A 20613-nucleotide genomic window follows, 5' to 3' on the forward strand; every position below is an offset into this window, starting at 1 on the left:
TAGCCAGTTATAGTATTCTGCAGCCACAGGACTGCAATTTATGATATCTTTGCCAATTTCTGCCCTTTTCAGAGGGTTTCTGACAAAAACCACCCATGAATTGACTCATTTTATGACTGCCATGTTTGCTTTAAGACTACCAGATTCACTTTACAACTGCCTCAAAAAATATTGTAGAATCAAATCGGTCGTGTGGATGCCTTGACTAATGACTGCCATGACTTACGACATAAATTCTAGGCTCCATTATTGTTGTAAGTTGTTGACTACCTATAATGTCCTTAGGACTATATGTTTCCAGCAACTGTGGATGCTGTGCTTTTTTTTTTTCAAAAGGCAACAACTTTGTTTTGCTTGAAGACATTTAGCTTCTCATCCAAGAAGCTTCTTCAGTTCTGACTGACTGGTGGAGGATAGAAAGATTTATATTCCTTTCAGTCATGTGGTCGTTACCATTCTTTCTGAGAGTTGTTGAGGACACTTGGTGGTTTATCTGTGCCCTCAAGGTACCCTCAAGGAATATAAATCCTTTCATCCTCAACCATTCAGTCAGAATTGAAGAAACATCTTGGATAAGAAGCAAAATGTCTTCAAGCAAAACAAAGAAAGTCCTGTTGCCTTTTGAAAAAGCACCTTTGGCCAACCACGACCTGGATGACTGAGAATGTCCATAGACATTCAGATAAGGGGAAACTGTATTAGTAACAAGTAGCTTGAAATTTTGGAACTGTATTCTCAAACTCATCAGGAGAACAATATTTGGAGGGACATACAGTCAGGTCCAGAAATATTGGGACATCGACACAATTCTAACATCTTTGGCTCTATACACCACCACAATGGAGTTGGAATGAAACAAACACCATGTGCATTAACTGCAGACTGTCAGCTTTAATTTGAGGGTATGTACATCCAACTCAGATGAACGGTGTAGGACTTACAGCAGTTTGTATATGTGCCTCCCACTTGTTAAGGGACCAAAAGTAATGGGACAATTGGCTTCTCAGCTGTTCCATGGCCAGGTGTGTGATATTCCCTCATTACCCCAATTACAATGTGCAGATAAAAGGCCCAGAGTTCATTTCAAGTGTCCTATTTGCATTTGGAATCTGTTGTTGTCAACTCTCAAGATGAGATCCAAAGAGCTGTCACTATCAGTGAAGCAAGCCATCATTAGGCTGAAGAAACAAAACAAACCCATCAGAGAGATAGCAAGAACATTAGGCGTGGCCAAAACAACTGTTTGAAACATTCTCAAAAAGAAGGAATGCACCGGTGAGCTCAGCAACACCAAAAGACCTGGGAGACCACGGAAAACAAGTGTGGTGGATGACTGAAGAATTCTTTCCCTGGTGAAGAAAACACCCTTCACAACAGTTGGCCAGATCAAGAACACTCTCCAGGAGGTAGGTGTATGTGTGTCAAAGTCAACAATCAAGAGAAGACTTCACCAGAGTGAATACAGAGGGTTCACCACAAGATGTAAACCATTGGTGAGCCTCAAAAACAGGAAGGCCAGATTAGAGTTTGCCAAACAACATCTAACAAAGCCTTCACAGTTCTGGAACAAGATCCTATGGACAGATGAGACCAAGATCAACTTGTACCAGAGTGATGGGAAGAGAAGAGTATGGAGAAGGAAAGGAATTGCTCATGATCCTAAGCATACCACCTCATCAGTGAAGCATGGTGGTGGTAGTGTCATGGCGTAGGCATGTATGGCTGCCAATGGAACTGGTTCTCTTGTATTTATTGATGATGTGACTGCTGACAAAAGCAGCAGGATGAATTCTGAAGTGTTTCGGGTAATATTATCTGCTCACATTCAGCCAAATGCTGCAGAACTCATTGGACGGCGCTTCACAGTGCAGATGGACAATGACCCAAAGCATACTGCAAAAGCAACCAAAGAGTTTTTGAAGGGACAGAAGTGGAATGTTATGCAATGGCCAAGTCAATCACCTGACCTGAATCCCATTGAGCATGCATTTCACTTGCTGAAGACAAAACTGAAGGGAAAATGCCCCAAGAACAAGCAGGAACTGAAGACAGTTGCAGTAGAGGCCTGGCAGAGCATCACCAGGGATGAAACCCAGCGTCTGGTGATGTCTATGCGTTCCAGACTTCAGGCTGTGATTGACTGCAAAGGATTTGCAACCAAGTATTAAGAAGGGAAAGTTTGATTTATGATTATTATTCTGTCCCATTACTTTTGGTCCCTTAACAAGTGGGAGGCACATATGCAAACTGCTGTAAGTCCTACACCGTTCACCTGAGTTGGATGTACATACCCTCAAATTAAAGCTGACAGTCTGCAGTTAACGCACATTGTGTTTGTTTCATTCCAACTCCATTGTGGTGGTGTATAGAGCCAAAGATGTTAGAATTGTGTCGATGTCCCAATATTTCTGGACCTGACTGTATATCGGGGAGTATGTTTCATTAAAAGAGCCAGTTTGGTGTAGTGGTTAAAAACAGGGGTGAAATGCTCCTGGTTTGGACCGGATCACCTGATCCGGTAGCGATGGCAGTGGGTGGTTCGGAGAACTGGTAGCAAACATCCCTGCCCCCCCCCATGCCCAGCTGAGCCACGCAATCATCAGAGGCTTATTTTTTTAAAGCATTTTTTCTACAACTTCTTCAGCTGAGAAAATGCTTTTAAAAGTAAAGAAAAAAGCCTCTTGTGATCTCGCGGCTCAGCTGGGATCGTCAGAGCCTTTTAAAAGCATTTTTTTCTACAACCTCTTCGGCCAAGGTTGTAGAAAAACTGGTTTTAAAAGTAAAAAAAAAAAAGTTGGCTACGTCCATCCAGTCACATTAGCCACCCACTCCACCAAGCCATGTGTGAAGTTTCCGAAAGATGCCCTAATTAATTCATGAGCCATGAGCCGAACTTCAAAAGAAATACAGTCATTTATTAGGAGCACCATTTCGGCAATATTCGGATGCAATTAGAACTAATCCCACGTAGATTTACGTTCCCCTATGACCCTGTCTCTCCCCTCCTCTCTGGCCATGTCATAAATCACATTCTCCAATTAACCACTTTGGCTGGCTGTGAAATCCAACACCCTCCTTCTAATTGCGGTCAGGAAGAATGTATGGAATGCACTTTAGTTAGGGAAATCAATCAGCTCTATCAGTTCTCCCTCCCTCCTGCTCATGGCAACTTGAAAGCTTTGCAAGTTGACACCATGCCCACAGAACCGGTAGTAACAAATTTTACATTTCACCACTGGGTTAAAGCTACCAAGCTAGAAACCAGGAAGCTGTTAGTTCTAGTTCCTCCCTTAGCCATGAAAAGCAGCTGGCTGACTTTGGGTTAGTCTTGGGAAGAAGACAATGGCAAACCACTTTTAAAAAGTGTTGCCAAGAAAACTGCAGGGACTAGTCCAGGCTATCTCCAGGAATTAAGACTAACACAAAGGACAGCCGCACCGAGCCAAAAAAAAAAAAAAAAAGTCTAATTAAAGTAGTGCTTACTTAGGAGTAAACAAGTATGGCAGTGTCCAGAGAGACTCTTAATGGGTAACTCAGAAGGCTGTCAGAGACAGATAATATTTCAATGTGTGTTCAGTGACTCAAATAGAAGTACTTAGCCTTCAGTGCTTAGACACATAAATACTTGTCACTATAACCGAAGGCAAGAGCTGCAGAAATGTGCAAGCTATGCTGACAAACATTCCCATTCCATCGTCCATTTTATGATGTGTATTTATCTTCCCTTCTGAGGATGAACAGCATGGTGGGCTTGAGCATTAGCATAAAACAAGGCTGTGCAATTGGTCAAACAGTTACAGTAAGCTGCAAATAGATGCAGAGAATGTGTGCATGAAGATGGTATAGATCAGGGGTGTCAAACTCGTGTCGTCATGGTGTCGTCATATGACGTATCGTGTCTTTCCCCCCCTCCCCTTTGCTAAACCGGGTGTGGCCAGCGCGTGATGCATCTGGCCCATGGGCTGCGAATTTGACAGTCTGGCATAGATCCTATCCTGATGACTAAGTACTTAAAAATATTCTTCTTGAAGGCCAGTGCATATATCTTTATGCACAAATTACATTGTTTGGGGCCTTCAGAACATTTTCAGAACCAGCATTTGATTAAAAAAATCTTTTTCAATTACTCATGCTTCATTTGCTTTCAAGGTGCCTATTGGCAGTATGAAGCACCCTAAAGAGTCACCAATTCTATTTACTAATAGGAAGATTAGATTTTTCCCTAAGTAATTATCTGTGGATTGAGGAAATCCTCTTACATTTGTTAAAAAGAAGATACTGATGTACAGAAGTGCCATGGGCTACCAAAGAATATGGATGATTTTGTTGTTCATCAAAACGTATCTCCTAGATAGTAGAATACCCACCGAATTTCATTTCCCTCACTGTGGTGAGATGTGCTACATTGCAAATTAAATTACAAACTCTTTTTCATTTGTGCATATAAATTATCATATAATTATTTTAACCTAATCCAAGTCCTATGTCATTTTTTGGGTAATGTGTTAAATAGCATGATATCCTACCTTGTATGTATATAAAGAGAACACTGTTCTATGCCAAACAAAACAATACAAAATAAAACAAAACAAAACAAAACATTTCTTAGGAAACCCAACTTTACCCTCCTACCCTAAAAATGTAAGAATAATAATAAAAACTAATTCCCAAATATTTCATGTTAGACGTCCTTGAATTTGTGATGCAATAGAAAGGAAGAAACCCAAACACATTTCATTTTGAAGCTTATATCCAGGTGGCAAACATTTTATTTCCCCACTAAATAATACCATCAGTGCTGGAGTTGGGATGAAATGAGCACTGTTGGTTAGCTATTCTCACTCCTACCTGCTATCTTATCTGTTTTGCATATACTTGGGTACAGGGTAGTTATTTCTGATGGATTATATATTTGTTTTTATTGTGACTGCTGAAATCCAGATGTGGTTTGGTTACTAGGCTGATATGGAGTACAATATGCTACAATATGCTGTAGCAATTGTAGATTGCTGTGTGATGGGAGGATGTTGTTGGGTGCTGAGCTAAGGGGCTAATGTTGGATCCTTATTTATGTCTTTCAATACATCTAGAGATATGGATAAAATTCTGTACCCCTGTTAGTCACTGCTTCGACTGAGTGAATTGTCTTGCATTTTTCAATCTGGCCTGTTCTACTTTTTCCACTGCTTCCCAGTTAAGTAACACTTGAGGTTGTCTGTGTAGAGGGAGATTAGTACAGTGCAGATAATCTCAAAATACAAGTCTTCAAAAATACACAAAAGTAATCTAGGGATACTAAGAATAAGCAGGGAGAAGATACAGTTTAACAACTGTAAGAGATTAGCACTGCTGCAAACAGATGGGCCTGAAATTTAGCCAAACACACAACAGCAGGGAGGCCAGCCATGCCAGGAATTATTTGCATTGTCACTGGTGAGCAAGATTTGAGTCTGATGATCCCTAGGCCATCCCCGTAATTCTTATTCACCTGCAAGCAACTAAAGAGGAGCAATAATTCTGTGAAAACTGTCTCTGTAAGTGATGTTCATAGAAAAACCATTAGAATGAACTGTGCACATGCAGTTATGATTGTCATGAATACATTTCTGTGGAAGAACAGGTAGTTCAAATGCCACTGAATATAATTACTCTTATCTTTGGTATGGGATTTCAAACAGCCTGAACTATGGGCAGGATTGCAGCCCTATTGTATCTCCCCCCCCTCATTATAACTGGTTGAGCAAAATGGTTATATTTTGCTCCAAGTCACAAAACGTGTTAAGCTCATTTTCTGCTAACAAATTTGCAGTCTTTTTCCCATCTCCAGTAAAGGCTCTCAACCTTATCACCACAGGGCAACGTCAAGAAACATCACATCAAACCAAATATTTAGGAAATGCTACTGGTGTCTGTTTTAATTTGTACAAAAGGGATGAGTTGTACTTTACATTTTTATATTAAAATGTAATAATGCACCACAGATAGATTTACATGTTGAGAAACTAATATGCCTAATTGGGGTATTTGGTGCAGAAAAAAATAATGCCATTAATTGAATGCTGTAGTCAAAGCAGTATTTTTTTTAAAAAAAGATTAATCTCTAAGAAACAAATGATAACACTGTACATCTCCACCCCAGGCCACCCCAACGATGCCCTTGAAGTGATGTCCCAGTGCCTGGAGGCTGTGCGGATCTGGATGGGGAGGAACAGGCTCAGGCTCAACCCTTCCAAGACTGAGTGGCTGTGGCTCCCGGCATCCCGATATAGTCAGTTGACTCCATCACTGACTATTGGGGGCGAGTCGTTGGCCCCCACAGAGAGGGCTCGCAATCTGGGAGTCCTCCTGGATAGGCAGTTGTCCTTGGAGGAACATCTGACGGCTGTAACCAGGGGGACCTTTTGTCAGGTTCGCCTGATCCGCCAGTTGCGGCCCTTTCTTGATCGGGATTCCCTGTGCACAGTCACTCATGCCCTCGTCACCTCTCGCCTTGACTACTGCAACGCTCTCTACATGGGGCTCCCCTTGAGGAGCACCCGGAGGCTCCAACTGGTCCAGAATGCAGCAGCGCGGGTAGTGACGGGAGCAGCCTGGCGCTCCCATGTAACACCGCTCCTGCGCGAGCTGCACTGGCTCCCAGTGGTCTTCCGGGTGCGCTTCAAGGTGTTGGTTATCACCTTTAAAGCGCTCCATGGCATAGGGCCTAGCTATCTTCGAGACCGCCTGCTGCCACCGACAATCTCCCATCGACCCGTGCGCTCCCACAGAGAGGGCCTCCTCGGGGTGCCATCAGCCAAACAGTGCAGGCTGGTGACCCCCAGGGGGAGGGCCTTCTCTGTGGGGGCACCTACCCTCTGGAATCAATTGCCTCCAGAGATAAGGAGAATCCAAGACCTCGGTGCCTTCCGCCGTGCCCTTAAAACCTTCCTTTTCCAGCAAGCCGGGCTGGCCTAATTTTTTTAAGTGTTTTTAAGTGTTTTGTTTATTGTTTTTAATTAATGGGGCCAAATTTATATATGTATATTTTAACTGTATTTTAATATTTGTACTTGATGTTTTTACTTGGCTGTTCACCGCCCTGAGTCCTCAGGGAGAAGGGCGGTATACAAATTCAAAATAAAATAAAATAAAAAAATAAACACACAAAGCATTTATTATTGGCAAAGCACTATTGCAGGGATAACGAAGGCTTTGCAAAAGATGAAAGCAAAAAGCAGTGCAATTAGCATTTGCTTTTGCTAAGGTCTGGTGATTGCATAATATATCATGGAGTATATTTTAGCCAAAGGAATATTTACTGAAAATAAACATAATCAATCAGCACCTGAGTTCTATGTGCACCAAGGTAAGACAACAACAACAAAAAAATACAGCATTACCTATTACGCTAGGAGCCTCTGTTATTTTCCATTATGGTACAAAGACCAAGAAAAATGATGCTGGGTAAACCCAAGCCATCATCTCTCTTCCAAAAGCAGCCAGCAAATACACATCATTATTGATGAACGACAGCAAACTATCCTTAGACATGGAACTGAACGTTTAACTGACTTCCGAGCTACTAGCTCATGCCTGAAAGAACTATGTTTCAAGTATATATTTGAGAGCAAGGACAATTAGATTTTTTGAAAGGTTGCCCAGTGTCAATCCATATCATGGACTAGCAATGGGTAACCTCTTTAAAATCTTTCTTCCAATGTTCAAGGACTTCAGGAGGCAAGTCAGCTATGTGATGTCACCCCAGAGGGTATAAATGGGGGGGGAGGGGGGAGCAGGGGAGGTTGGCTTTGTCTACACATTTCAAAGTCTGTTCTGAATAATACCTGCTTTGGCACAACATTTAGAAGTAGCTATCGTGAAGAGAACCTCCCACAGAATTATCCCTTTTAATTGGAGGTCATTAATTTGATATCTGGAAATAAGAAGTGCAGAAACTGTATAATAGATCATATATTTACTAGCAGCTACTGTATGCAGTTAGTGGTGGGAGGAATGAATCAGTGGTATGACAAGCTCTGTAATATCCAGAGAAGCAATTCTTGGACGTACGCTAAAAAGCCCTTTATACACGTACATCTTCCTTGGGAAAATTAAGCATTGGCTCGGCCATAATCAATTAGGCGCTAGGAACACTCAGGTGTGAAGAACATTGCAAGCAGTAATGAGATGTGAAAGTGCTAACTGCAAGAATGCTAACTAGGACAAGGAGGAACTAACAATTAGCACTGAGAACCCAAGGCTTTTAGAGATCAGCTAGAGGAATGAAGGTACTTTTGATATGCTTTCTCTCATTCTTTGTTCTAACTTAAGAATGGCACTGCATCCATTTGCTATTTCATTTTAAAGCCATGCACATTAACTTGATAACCTGATCAATGAATCACAATCAAATTAACTCTATAAAGGGGGTTGGCTAACCTTCCCTACTTAGACTTGTTTTTGTCCCCAGCATCAACTAATAACCCAATTTATGTTTTATTGATGATGCACTGGCCTTGAGTTTAAAGAAACTCAAACAGTTCTTTCAGCTGTTGTATGGTGATTTCGTGTATATATGGAAACACCTGTATCCATGCTCAATTTTTAATTTTTCACATGTAAAGTTCATTTCTTACTGGGGGTTTTTTGGGTCAATTTCATTAGTATGAAATCAGTATGCATTTTTGGCAGTGATTCCTAAAACTAATTTTATGCACTTTATGTGTATGGTATAAAATATGTTCCAAGTCATTTGCCTTAATTGGTTTTTAATTAGTTTTTGTCTGTTCATTGTATTTTTATGTTCTTGTTCACCACTCAAAGCATATTAGTTAAGATGGGTGGTCATCTATTTCTTAAATAAATACTGTAAATAAAATGGAACATGCCAACTATGTAAATTTGTATGATTTAATAATGGGTGGTTTTGCCATCTGTGATGGGAGATACACAGAAATTACAGTATCAACTTGAAATCCTAAGTCAATTAAAATACAAATAACTAAGAAAAGGAAGCATTTATGCAGCACAAACAAAAGACGTTGAAAACTGCTCTAGCAATACTTACAGTTAAGTACAATTAAGTATTATGTGGGTTACATAAATACACATCTACTACTCTAAGTACGGGTATCCTAATAAAAATATTGAAGACTCCAAAGAATCAGGACTTAAAAGAGTTTCTTATATAATTTCCCTGCATACTTAAGGATAACCATTTTCCTATCCTGTCATAAGCAGCATAGACATATGAGCCAAGATCAATCAAGCAAAACGTTTTTATTAAATTTATTGCTAACCTTCCATTGGAGTATTACCATCTGGTCGATTTGCAAAGACCACATCCACATATTCAAGCTGCAGTCTCTGGAGAGAGGCTTTTAATCCTAGAAATGAAACAGGGGATCATTAGAGCCAAGCACACAACAAGAAATGTAATAGCTCAGAAGCATCATCCATCTAAGTGTTCCTCGAAGGTAGAGTGGGGAATAGGTAAAATTATATTGCCTATTAAAAAGAACCAAAACAAGAGAAGAATCTTTCTCTCTTTTTTGCATGGATTTATTCTGTCTGTTTGTTAGGATGAAAACTGGATTGGAGAGTGCAAGCATTTGCCAGTCAACCCCTCATCCTCAACCCAGTTCATCCTCAAGAGGCAACGTTTAGACATTCATCCTGTTTTAACTTAAACAACAGGAAGCACTCTTTTCTTACATATTGAAACCCTTCAATAAATTGCCAGATTTTATTATACGGGGTTCAAACCCTCAACTGGAAATTGAATTCATGGATCTTTACACTTTGAATGACTGCATACAGTGCATTATATTTAGGAGCTATCCAGGTGCTGGCACTCAGCAGTTGCAGAAAGGCGCATTTAATCAAGTTCATGCCACAGTGGTACGAGTCTTGGTTTAGGATTTATTTATTTGCATATCCCCAGTTCCCAAAGTGTATTTCCACACACTTAGAAATTATTTAAGACTTTCCACAAATTGAATACCCAAAATAGAAGAATAAATTAGAGTTACATATTAATTACAATCATTTCATAATAAACATATAACTTCAATGTGGTGCATCAAAAGAAAATAGGTATCAAGATGGGATCTTCAAACTACCTTCTCCAAACTGGCTAGAATTGGGAATGATTGCAGCCTGACCATCTAGACCTGGTTGCTATTATATTTCTTCTCTTATGATGATGGTAAGACACAAAGAAGTGTCTTGGATACTCCTCTTAATATATGGAAAGTTTCATTTTAACATAAGTGAGAAGGCAGTTCCTGATGATCTCACATGGGTGTCCCAGATTTTTTGGGTTGGTTTACTTGCTCAATCTATATCCTGCCTTTTCTCCAGAATCTCAAGCAGACTTAGATGGAAATATTATTTCTTTATAGTAGGTGTGACTAAGTTAGATACTGGTTCAAAATTATCTGATGAGTTTCCATAGCTAACAGTAAACTTAAATCTGAGTCCAATACTACACTACATAGGATCTATAGAATGGTTTACTACTTTGCGTAGAAAAAGAAATATACTACAGTGCAGTTTTGGAAAATGTGGAGGCAGAGGCAATTCAAAACATTCTGAATTCCAGTGGAAATGAGCATCCTCAAAACTGGTTTAAGCTTTCATTTAAATTTATTTCTCAGCCCTGGTCCTTCATTTGGATTACTGTACAAAAATAATGTAACTGATCATTGTAACAGTTCACGGAGTATAAAATATAAAGCATTATTATTTACAGAATAGGAATGGTGAGATCTTGTTTTGTTTGTTGCCCGCAAACAAACCTGAGTCCTTGAAGCTTATAAATACTTGTATAAATAAATAGCAAATACCTTCAATAATGTGTTTCCTTGAAAGTCCTCTTTCTGTTTCAGCTCTGCAAAAAAATGTACACATTATTTTCATATGTTTGATTAGTATGGAAAACTATTTGTTAAAAACAGTATCAAATATTTTACTAATAATAATGCCCTCGGATAAAGTATGCTACCATACATGTTGACAAGCAACTGTGGCATATGGTTTTTTGTGGCCTGGTCTGACTGTTGTTCTGCTGCTGTGAGTCATTAAATGGAATCGGAAAAAGAGAGAAAAAGCTCAGTTTTGGCCCTTGAAGGGCAACTGTGCTGACATGATGGCTATTGACCTGACCAGGCTGTTGAGAGGAATTATAGAGATAGCAATATCATTGATCTAGCCTGGTATATACTGTATAGGCATTGGGGACTAGAGCCCTGGAGAGACACCCACCTCCTCGGTTGCTAGGAGTATGCTACTGGTTTGACCAAAACTGGAAAGAAAGAGGGGAGGGGAGAAGAAGAGGAGAAAATGGAGGAAGGATATTACGTAAGTTTTTGCCGCTTTGATTTATTTATAAAAATCAATCATAGGCAGGAATGCCTATGAGGTTCTTAGTCATCCAGGTCAGGGCTGCCTCAAATGTGTTTTTTTATTTTTTTTATTTTGCTTTAAGACGTTTCACTTCTCATCCAAGAAGCTTCTTCAATTCTTCAGTTCTGAGAACTGAAGAAGCATCTTGGGTGAAAGGTGAAATGTTTTCAAGAAAATTTGTTAAAAGTCCTATTGTCTTTTTGAAAGTATTTTTGGGCCAACAAAGATAGGAAATGAATGAATGAATGAATGAATGAATGAATGAATGAATGAAGAGAAAAACTGGAAAGTTAAGTTATATGCATGTGCAGAACATTTGTTATTTCCTGGTCAGAAAAGAAGAATAAAGATCTATAGGTGACTTCCCTGGAAAGAGGGAAGTGAAGACCCAGAGAAAGGACATCTTCATGCCAATCCCAAAATGGGAAGGAGGAGTTTCTCAGTCATTAGCAAAGCCCTGATCCGGGGGGTGGGGGTGGGAAGGACTGGACAGAAGACTATGAGAGAGCTTCTTCTGAAAGAAGAGAACCAGAGGTTCTTCCCCAAACAGAGAAGCAGAAGGCATTCAGCTGAGAAGATCCAGGAGAAAGTTCATGCCATGCTGAGTAATTACAGTTAAGTCCAGCCTGTTCCTTTCTTTTCATTCTTTCTCAACAAGCCCAGAAACAGAGGAAAGAGATGGAGAGAAAAGGACAGAAAGCAGGAGAGCTAGTGGGGGAGGGGAGAGGGGAGGATAGTCTCTGGGTGGAAATGTGATACCAGATGAACACTAGGACTGTGTTGAATATACCTGTTGTAAATGCTTGTTGTAAGTAGTCTCACTATAAATAGTAAAGCATAAAAACCTCCACTTTTGTTTTTCTGTGTCAATTGCCACCCATGCATAGCAAAATACACCTCCAGTTCAAAAGAAACCTGTCACAATTTCACTTCTCAACAAAACATTATTTTGCCATCTTTCTTCTTGTTTTAAAGTCATCTTGGTTTTGATCTTCAACTATTACTTGTCAGCACCTAATGGTGTCTGGTGACTACTTCTTGGCTCAGAAGCTATCTAGGGTTGGACCAGGCTTATATTTAAAAGAAAGAATACAGTTCACTATGGATTTTAGAGATTTTTTTAAAAAATCAGAAAATTTAAACTTCCATTTTATTTGGAATAAATAGCAAAGACATCTATGAGAAGCCCTTCAAATCAAAATTAAAAAAAAAATTAGCATTCTAGTTAACAAACAAATGCTTATTTATATTCATATATAGTGTGACATTAATTTAGGATGATTTTTGGTTCAAGAAGCAATAACACTTGCACATTATAAGGCTTTCAAATAACAATTAAATCCCATCGTACTTTGTAACAAAATTCTTCATATCAATCATGTTGTCATCATTTTCTACTTTGGCACTGATTCAACAAAAGAATTGAAAATAAGGCCTTGTCACCCAAAAAGTTGATAATCTAGAATTGTAGAGAAGGTGTCAGAAAGTTAAAGCAAGGTTGGTGCCTTTATATATTCAAAATAAAATAAAAAGAAAATAGTATATTAACTGCTCTGAAGATAGTACAGTACGAACAGACAACGAAGGAAAATTGAAGTTGATCAATTCATATTCTAGGAAGAGCAAATGCTGTTTCAATGTTCAGAAAGATGAAAAAGGATACTATTGACTGTCAGTTTAACAGATAACTGGGAAGATTGTAAACTGACATCTGGGAAAGTTCTTGAGCAGTTCTATAATCTGTAAACATCTTGCAAACAATGAAAGGTAATGATTAGGCATTGGCACTAAGTTGACAAGAACATATCCTAACCTAACAGACCATCTCATTTTTTATTAGTTAACTTCCTTGGTAGATTAAGGGGTTGCTTTAGGTGTAGTATAACTTGATTTCAGCAAAGCATTTGATAAAATAGTCCATCATAGCATTTGACAAAATAGCCCAGCAAACTAACTAAAATGACTTAAATAGCATTCCAATTAAGTGGATTGATAGCTGAAGCAAACCTGTATTCAAAATTCATTCATTGTCATTAAACTGCAGAGACAAATGGGGAAGGGGGGGAAGATTACAAGGATTAGTTCTAGAGCCTCTCTCATATTTTTAATAATGATTTGAAGAGATGAAATAATTATCAAATTCATAGGTAAGACAAAAGTTGCACAAGGTACCTCATATAAAATTAATAAGATAAAAGTAAAATAAATATTAATAGGTTAAAGCAAAGCTTCTTGAATCTTGTGTTCCTACTATCTCCTCAGATGATAAACAAAATGATGTGAGTAAATGAATTACTGTATTTCATTGTGGTTAAAGTTGGACAGGAGATAAATATGTCACTTAATAATTATTTTTAATTTACATAACACAGAGGTTCTCAAATATGGAAAGCAAAAACAAAGGCCAAAGTTGGAGTGTTTAAACTGCTCATGCATAGAAATGATTTGGAAAAAAAATGGGAATTAGATTTTACGAAGAGAAACCCCCGTTATCTGCCAAATTCAGTCCAGATCATCTTTTGATATTTGGAGTATATTCTATTAATAGCAGCAAACAATAGGAACATAACCACAAGGGTATGTACCTGACAGATGAGCTCTCCTTTCCATATTTCCTTGAATTAGCTTGGAAAACAAGGACATGTGTGATGCCACAATCTTTAAATGGCTCATCAGCCCACCATTTACCTCACAATGAATGTAACAAAGCAGTGATTGCCCTAAAGAGATTCTCTTAATCAAAAGCAAAACAAACAAACAAGTGAAAAGCAAGTAATATAGAATGTATGACTAAAAACTTGGTCATAGGACTTGTGAAAAAGGTCTAGGAACAGTAACTGACTGCACACTGAATATGAATCAGCATTGTGGTGTGGCTGTAAAAAGGGTAAATGCTATTTTAGGTTGTTGATTTAATACCAACAGATCCAAAGCACGAAAAATAATAGTTCTACTTTATTCTGTGTTGATCCAGCTACTGTCTTTCAGAAAAACTGAAATAGGAGCAAAAATAATCATGGGGCTTGTGATGAGAAATGAAAACAACTGGACATGTTAACTTTCAGAAGGGAGAACTACAGACAATACGTCACTCTTCAAATACCTCAAAGAATATCACAGAGAAAGTCAGGGGCTGGCTTAATTATTCAGTGTGCAGAATGTGGAGTAAGATTCAAGGTCCAGGAAAGAGATTTTAACTGAATGATGGGAAAAAATCCCAATAAGAGCCACAGAAAGTAGGGATGGGACAGCCATTTGTCTTGGATGTTGAAATTTCAGGAGTATCTGAAGTCAAGATGGTAGGCATCACAGGGGATCCTACACACTCACAGGACATACCAAACAGGCGGAGCTTCTATCACAGTGTGGTGGCTGCTTTGACTGTTGTCATTGCACGCTGCAGAATTAATAAGACTCAAATGACCCCTATCAAGTTCTGGGATTCCGCCCTTCTTTCTCCTCAGTAGAGTTTAGTACTGCCTTTAGTACATTTTAATTATTTTTCATGTGTTGAAGGAGTGTGACAGGGACAGATCTTTGTCTAAAATCCCTGACTACAAATTCTGACATCATGCAATAAAAAATGTGTATAGGGCAGGATTCAAATCTAAAGGTTAAAAAAATAGATTTCCTGAGTTGGTAATTTTCAGCTGATATTGGGACATCTGCTCTTTTGCTTTTGTTTCATCCTTTTTTTTATTTGCCATGTTGTAATATTGCATTGCTCATTAAAACACTGAGAAGTGAAATCTTTTAAAAATTGTTTGACATCTTGATGGAAAAACGAAGGCCACAATAAAAGGAACAGATGTAAGAACCATCCTAGTCATTCAGGAAGCTAACTGAGCCTTGTGGATAATGAATGTTCCTGCAGGCCTAATAAAAGGCACACTTGTGTCTGAGTGGATGTGTATTTGTGTGCATGTACACATCCCTAGCGCCGCGTAATGGGGTGAGCTCCCATTACTTGTCCCAGCTTCTGCCAACCTAGCAGTTTGAAAGGACGTAAAAAATGCAAGTAGAAAAATAGGGACCACTTTGGTGGGAAGGTAACAGCCTCTATGCACCTTTGGTGTTGAGTCATGCCAGCCACATGACCACAGAGACGTCTTCGGACAGCACTGGCTCTTCGGCTTTGAAACGGAGATGAGCACCGCCCCTAGAGCCAGAAACAACTAGCACGCATGTGCGGGGGAACCTTTACCTTTACATATGCAAAAGAGATGATCCGTTTAGAAAGTTTCTACATACAAGAGTACAAACTGGAGTTGGGCCTTTCTTGGGATCTGAGGGGAATCCTCTCATTTCTTCCTACTCTCTGCAGTTCCAGAAAGTTCCTAGAAATTAAAGGCAAAGCTGCATATTCTGCCTGCTTTTCTCCCTTCTATCCAAAGAAAAACAACGTGCCGGGGGAAAAAAAGAAAAGTTTGAAGCAGCTCCAAAATGAAAAGAAGGACAGCATCTTCATTTTCCTCACTCTCCTCTGTTCCCAAATTGGCATCTGGCCAAATAAAAATGATTCTTCTGCCTGGGTGGAATCCACAAAACTTTTCCTCTTTCACAGGAAGAATGGGTGCTGAGGAAGAGAAGGAGAATAAGCACGACAAATGGGAGATGGGGTTCTTTTGAAATATACCTTAACAAAAGTCAAAGGGTTCAAATGAGCTTTTAGAGCAGCTATTTGAGAAAGCATTGGTAGGAAAAAAGGACAATGATTGATCTCATTCTTGAGACCATCCTCAAAATCTAACTCTTTTTACACATACCCTAGTTAGGGGCAAATAGATTACAGATTAATAGAGTTGGAAGGGACCTTATAGGTCATCTAGTCCAACCTCCTGCCCAAGCAGGAGACCCTACACCATTTCTGACAAATGGCAGTCCAATCTTTTCTTGAAAGCCTCCAGTGGTGAAGCTCCCACAAATTTCAAAGGCAAGCTGTTCCATTGGTTGATTGCTCTCACTGTTAGAAAATTTCTCCTTATTTCTAGGTTAAATCTCTCCTTGATCAATTTCCATCCATTATTCCTTGTCTGGCCTTTGGGTGCCTTGGATAATAGTTTGACCCCTTCCTCTCTGTGGCAGCCCCTCAAATATGGAACACTGCTATCATGTCTCCCCTCGTCCTTCTCTTCACTAGACTATATTGCATACTGTATACCTGTGCCACCACCCCATCATTATATATAGTTTCATAGTGGCTAACTAGGCTGAAGATTTTCTTCTGCTGAAGCAACTGTCGATATAGCAACTGCCAATATAGCTTTTAGCAAAGTTGACATGCCAATCATCTTTTAAATCTTTCCTTTTAACTCTCCAATTTACTCTTGAAGTGGTATTTCTAGCAATTCCACTTCAACTATGAGGGAAGGTTCTGAAACCTCCAACCTGAAGAAATCGAGTCACCATGAAATCAAAATCACAGGCAATCCAGATGGAACATAGAAAAGAAAAACAGTGAAACTGAGGAACAGAATTAATATAGTGCCGGTTATAAATATTTAACTACATAAATGGTGTTCAGTTTCACCAGTGATGAACGTTTCATGGATAATTTGAGGGAGTCTTTCAATTTGTTCACTGGGGTCCCAGTTTAGCAGAACAACACATATGAGTAGAAATGAACTCATGAAAAATATCTATAGCCAAATGCTTAAAGTACAAAAATGTCAGTAAAATTATTCAGAAGATTCTGTGACTTGACAGAAACCCTGTTTTTTTTTATTAACTTTCTGTACTCATACAGGAGGAAAGACAAAAATAAGTTCTCTACATTTTCCTGTGGAAAACAAGCTAAAGGGAAGATCTTAGGAGGCATTTTCTAGTCAGAGAAAAGAAGAAAGGAAGGAAGAAAGGAAGGAAGGAAGGAAGGAAGGAAGGAAGGAAGGAAGGAGGGAGAGAGGGAGGGAGGGAGGGAAGAAGGAAGGAAGGCACAAAGGAAGGAAGATGGAATTCCTTGCTTGGCTATCTCTACTCCTAATGTCTCTACTGCTCAATAGGATAAAAGATGCAAAAAAAAATAAATAAATCAATGTTTCTGCATTGCATCTCTAATAAGCAAACCAACTCTTTAACTCATCAAATTCTCCCAGAAATTCTACTCTGATCTCCCCAGTAGACTCCATATTCAATCCAAGCTCGACCCTTTGCATTTCCACAAAGCATGCCTTTTTTGTTGCAGTATCTGCCCTCTTGGAATCCATCAAACCACCCACTACCCATCCTGAAATTAGATTGGCCCTGATCCTGCTGGCTTTTTGGAAAGCTTTGAAGATTGGGGTTGGATTGATCACAGCACCACATCAGATTCTTTGCAGCAGATTGTCTTCTTGCTTCAGTTGTCGTAATAGGTATTTAATTTGCATTATGACTTTAAGTGGTGTTAGCCACTTCAAGTTACTCTATGGAGATGGATGGTCATATAAATTGAATTAATAATAAACATAACTTGATTAAACCAAAACTTGATAAACTTGTAAAAAGTATACAGTACTGAAGCTCTTGGCTATCTATAGATCATGGTGTCTTTCCAACACTAGGCATTCTTTTAGGATGCACCTTGTCTTGTTTTTGACTAAATGAAATATTTTTAAAAAAGCAAAAGCCATTCAACTTTGAATAATTTAATCTCTAAATTCTAAATCTGGTTTTGACACTTTGAAGATAATTTTAACTAGCAAAAACTGGATGTCAGTTCTATGAGAGAGGGAAAAAAATCTTTCCTTTTTCATCTATCTGTATGTAAGGGAAGAAAGAGGGCAAGTGAGAAAATGAGTGTACATGAGAGCAAGCTGCGCTCAATGCTAATGAAAGAAAATGGTCTTGATTTGGTCTTGCTGCAGGAAATGATTTGAGCTTATGCCCATGGGTGAGCCAGATATTTTTAACATTCTTACATTTAATAAAACGCTTTCATTTCTGCAAAAGTTATTATTCACATCTATCCTGTTCCCCAACTGATAATAAGTATTACATGGATGAGAATTCTCTTCCCCAAAGGTCTTACAGTTGAAATTATACAACTAAGAAACAGCAGAGGAAGACATGTGGTTATCATTTAATGTTCAGAACGTCTAAGATAATATGTAAAAGAGAAGATACTCTATTTGCAAAATGCTGACATTTTATTGGTGTCACTTCAGACACTCCTGGGATACTGTTAAGAAGCTGGGAAGCAAGAATCACTTGGTTTTTATAAAAAAGTTATTTATTGCTGGTAGAGTAATAGAATCTCAAAAGCCTACCAAAGTCAATCTCCCATGCAACTTCTACCTAGTGTGATTTAAGGTGGAGTTACTCTGAGTCTACTACTCATGCTTTTTTCCTTCACAGGACTCACGAATCTGTTCTGTAATGGTCTGGTTTCTCCCTGTAATTTCTTCTGTGTTCCCAAGGTCTGTTAGGCAATCTTCCCACTGCTTCATCTGAGACTCATTCTTCTCCTTCACCATGAAATACATGGAGAGTGATGACACCCCTTCCAGTCTATGTACTGTAGATGACCAGTCCTATCCCTTTAGCAATGGCAATAGCATTTAGACTTATATACCGCTTCATAGTGCTTTTACAGCCCTCTCTAAGCAGTTTACAGAGTCAGCACATTGCCCCCAACAATCTGGGTCCTCAATTTACCCACCTCGGAAGGATGGAAGGCTGAGTCAACGTTGAGCCGGTGAGATTCGATCTGCTGAACTGCAGCTAGCAGTCAGCTGAAGTAGCCTGCAGTACTGCACTCTAACCACTGTGCCACCTCAGCTCATCCCTTCCAATGCCATCACTCCCAGCCCTAGTAGCCCATTTTGAAGCTGCCAGGGCTTGAAGAAGCTAGTAGAAGAAGGGGTGGGGGGGGAGATATCCTGCTAGACTGCAACATCTATTGGCATACCTGAAAAGCAGGTGGTAGATCATGGAGTGAAGTGGGAGAGATCATGCTTCATCATGCAGCCCTTCAGCATCAGTCAGCTGATTTTTCAGGCTACTTTGAAACATGGGTTTAGTGTCCTTTTGAGAGTGTGCTAAACTCCTGTTCAGACAGATTTACTGCTCTTCCAGAAGAATGCTGCAACTGTGCTTGACTGTTGAATGAATATATGACAAGGGTGTGGAACAGGTGCTTATTGCAGTGGGAGAGCTTCATCTTAGTTCCTCTTACCAGTGTATCCCCAGTGCATCTGTCAAATGTGAAGGCTAATTTTAACCACTGGTTTGTGGTTCTTCTGAAAGATCATACAACAGCTGACAGGCAGGTGAGATTTCTACTAACATCTAGATGTAGACCTCAGTCAGAGGTCGACTGAAGTAAGGGAAAGGGACTGGCTCGCTTCACACTTCTATGCTACTTCTAATCTAAATATCAAATTGGAGACTTGGTGAGTTCATGAAACTATCTAGTTTGAAGCATTCACACTTTCCTACAGCCCCCAAAAGAATGAGCCTGAAGGACAATATATTAGTGAGTAGGGGCAAAGGAGGATGCTTGCATGTACCAGCCTAAAGCTTCAAAAGTAACTTCGATTGAATGATAGATGAAAGAGGTCAGATTGCAACTGTAGTAAAAAAAAAAAAACTATTTTGAGCTGGGAACAGCTAAGAATAATATTAAATTGCCTCAGATATGCACAGGATGAGATAAAAGCAACCATATGAGGAAGAAAGGATGTTAGGACAATAGGCATGTTTAGCTATGCTTAGGTACAAATGGAGAAATATTCCATGTTTCATTGTGATATTTCTGTGTTCAAGAGAAGTATCCTTTTTGTCAGTATTTCAACATTTCTGGGACTCTGGACCAAGAGTCAGGTTGAGTTTAAAACTATTAAATATACAATTCAGTGCCATGTTTGATTCACATATTTCAATCTTCAAATGAAATATTACATTGCCAAATATATTGCATTTGTGTTACCTTTTGAAAATAGACATGATACCGGATTGTGGAATTTAAAATCCAAAGTTTTAGTTTAAAGTTGTACTTTGTGCAAAAATTTAACTTTAGCAAATGTTCCCTGGACAAATCTAGACTTTAAGTGGTTTACAGATCATGCTAAATTTTGGTTTTGGACAACCCAAAAAAGGGCCTTTGAAGGGAGAATGAAAAACTGGAGAGAATATGGCATCCCTCTAATTAACTGAGCAGGTCCAATAAATTTTCTTTTTCCAATATCTGACATTTTCGCCAAATACATTTACTGAGAGAATAACCAGTTTTAAAATCAAAAGGCTTGCCTA

The 20613-nt window shown here is 39.1% G+C and overlaps 1 protein-coding gene across 3 annotated transcripts in view; it reads right to left on the reverse strand.

Moving 5' to 3' along the window:
- The window catches only part of KCNAB1 (potassium voltage-gated channel subfamily A regulatory beta subunit 1), a 176997-nt gene that overhangs the window by 25270 nt on the left and 131114 nt on the right, over positions 1–20613 (reverse strand). For 2 of the 3 annotated variants that reach the window (XM_070946576.1, XM_070946574.1), the window contains exons 7-8: positions 10827–10870; positions 9279–9365 (exon numbers count right to left, since the gene is read on the reverse strand). In XM_070946576.1, the coding sequence (XP_070802677.1) occupies positions 9279–9365; positions 10827–10870 (131 nt within the window). The remainder of the gene's footprint in view (positions 1–9278; positions 9366–10826; positions 10871–20613) is intronic. The other variant, XM_070946575.1, reaches the window with a different exon arrangement.

Source organism: Pituophis catenifer, unplaced genomic scaffold, assembly GCF_029215685.1.
Source record: "Pituophis catenifer annectens isolate HBS135680 unplaced genomic scaffold, rPitCat1.0.hap2 SCAF_6, whole genome shotgun sequence".
NCBI lineage: Eukaryota > Metazoa > Chordata > Lepidosauria > Squamata > Colubridae > Pituophis > Pituophis catenifer.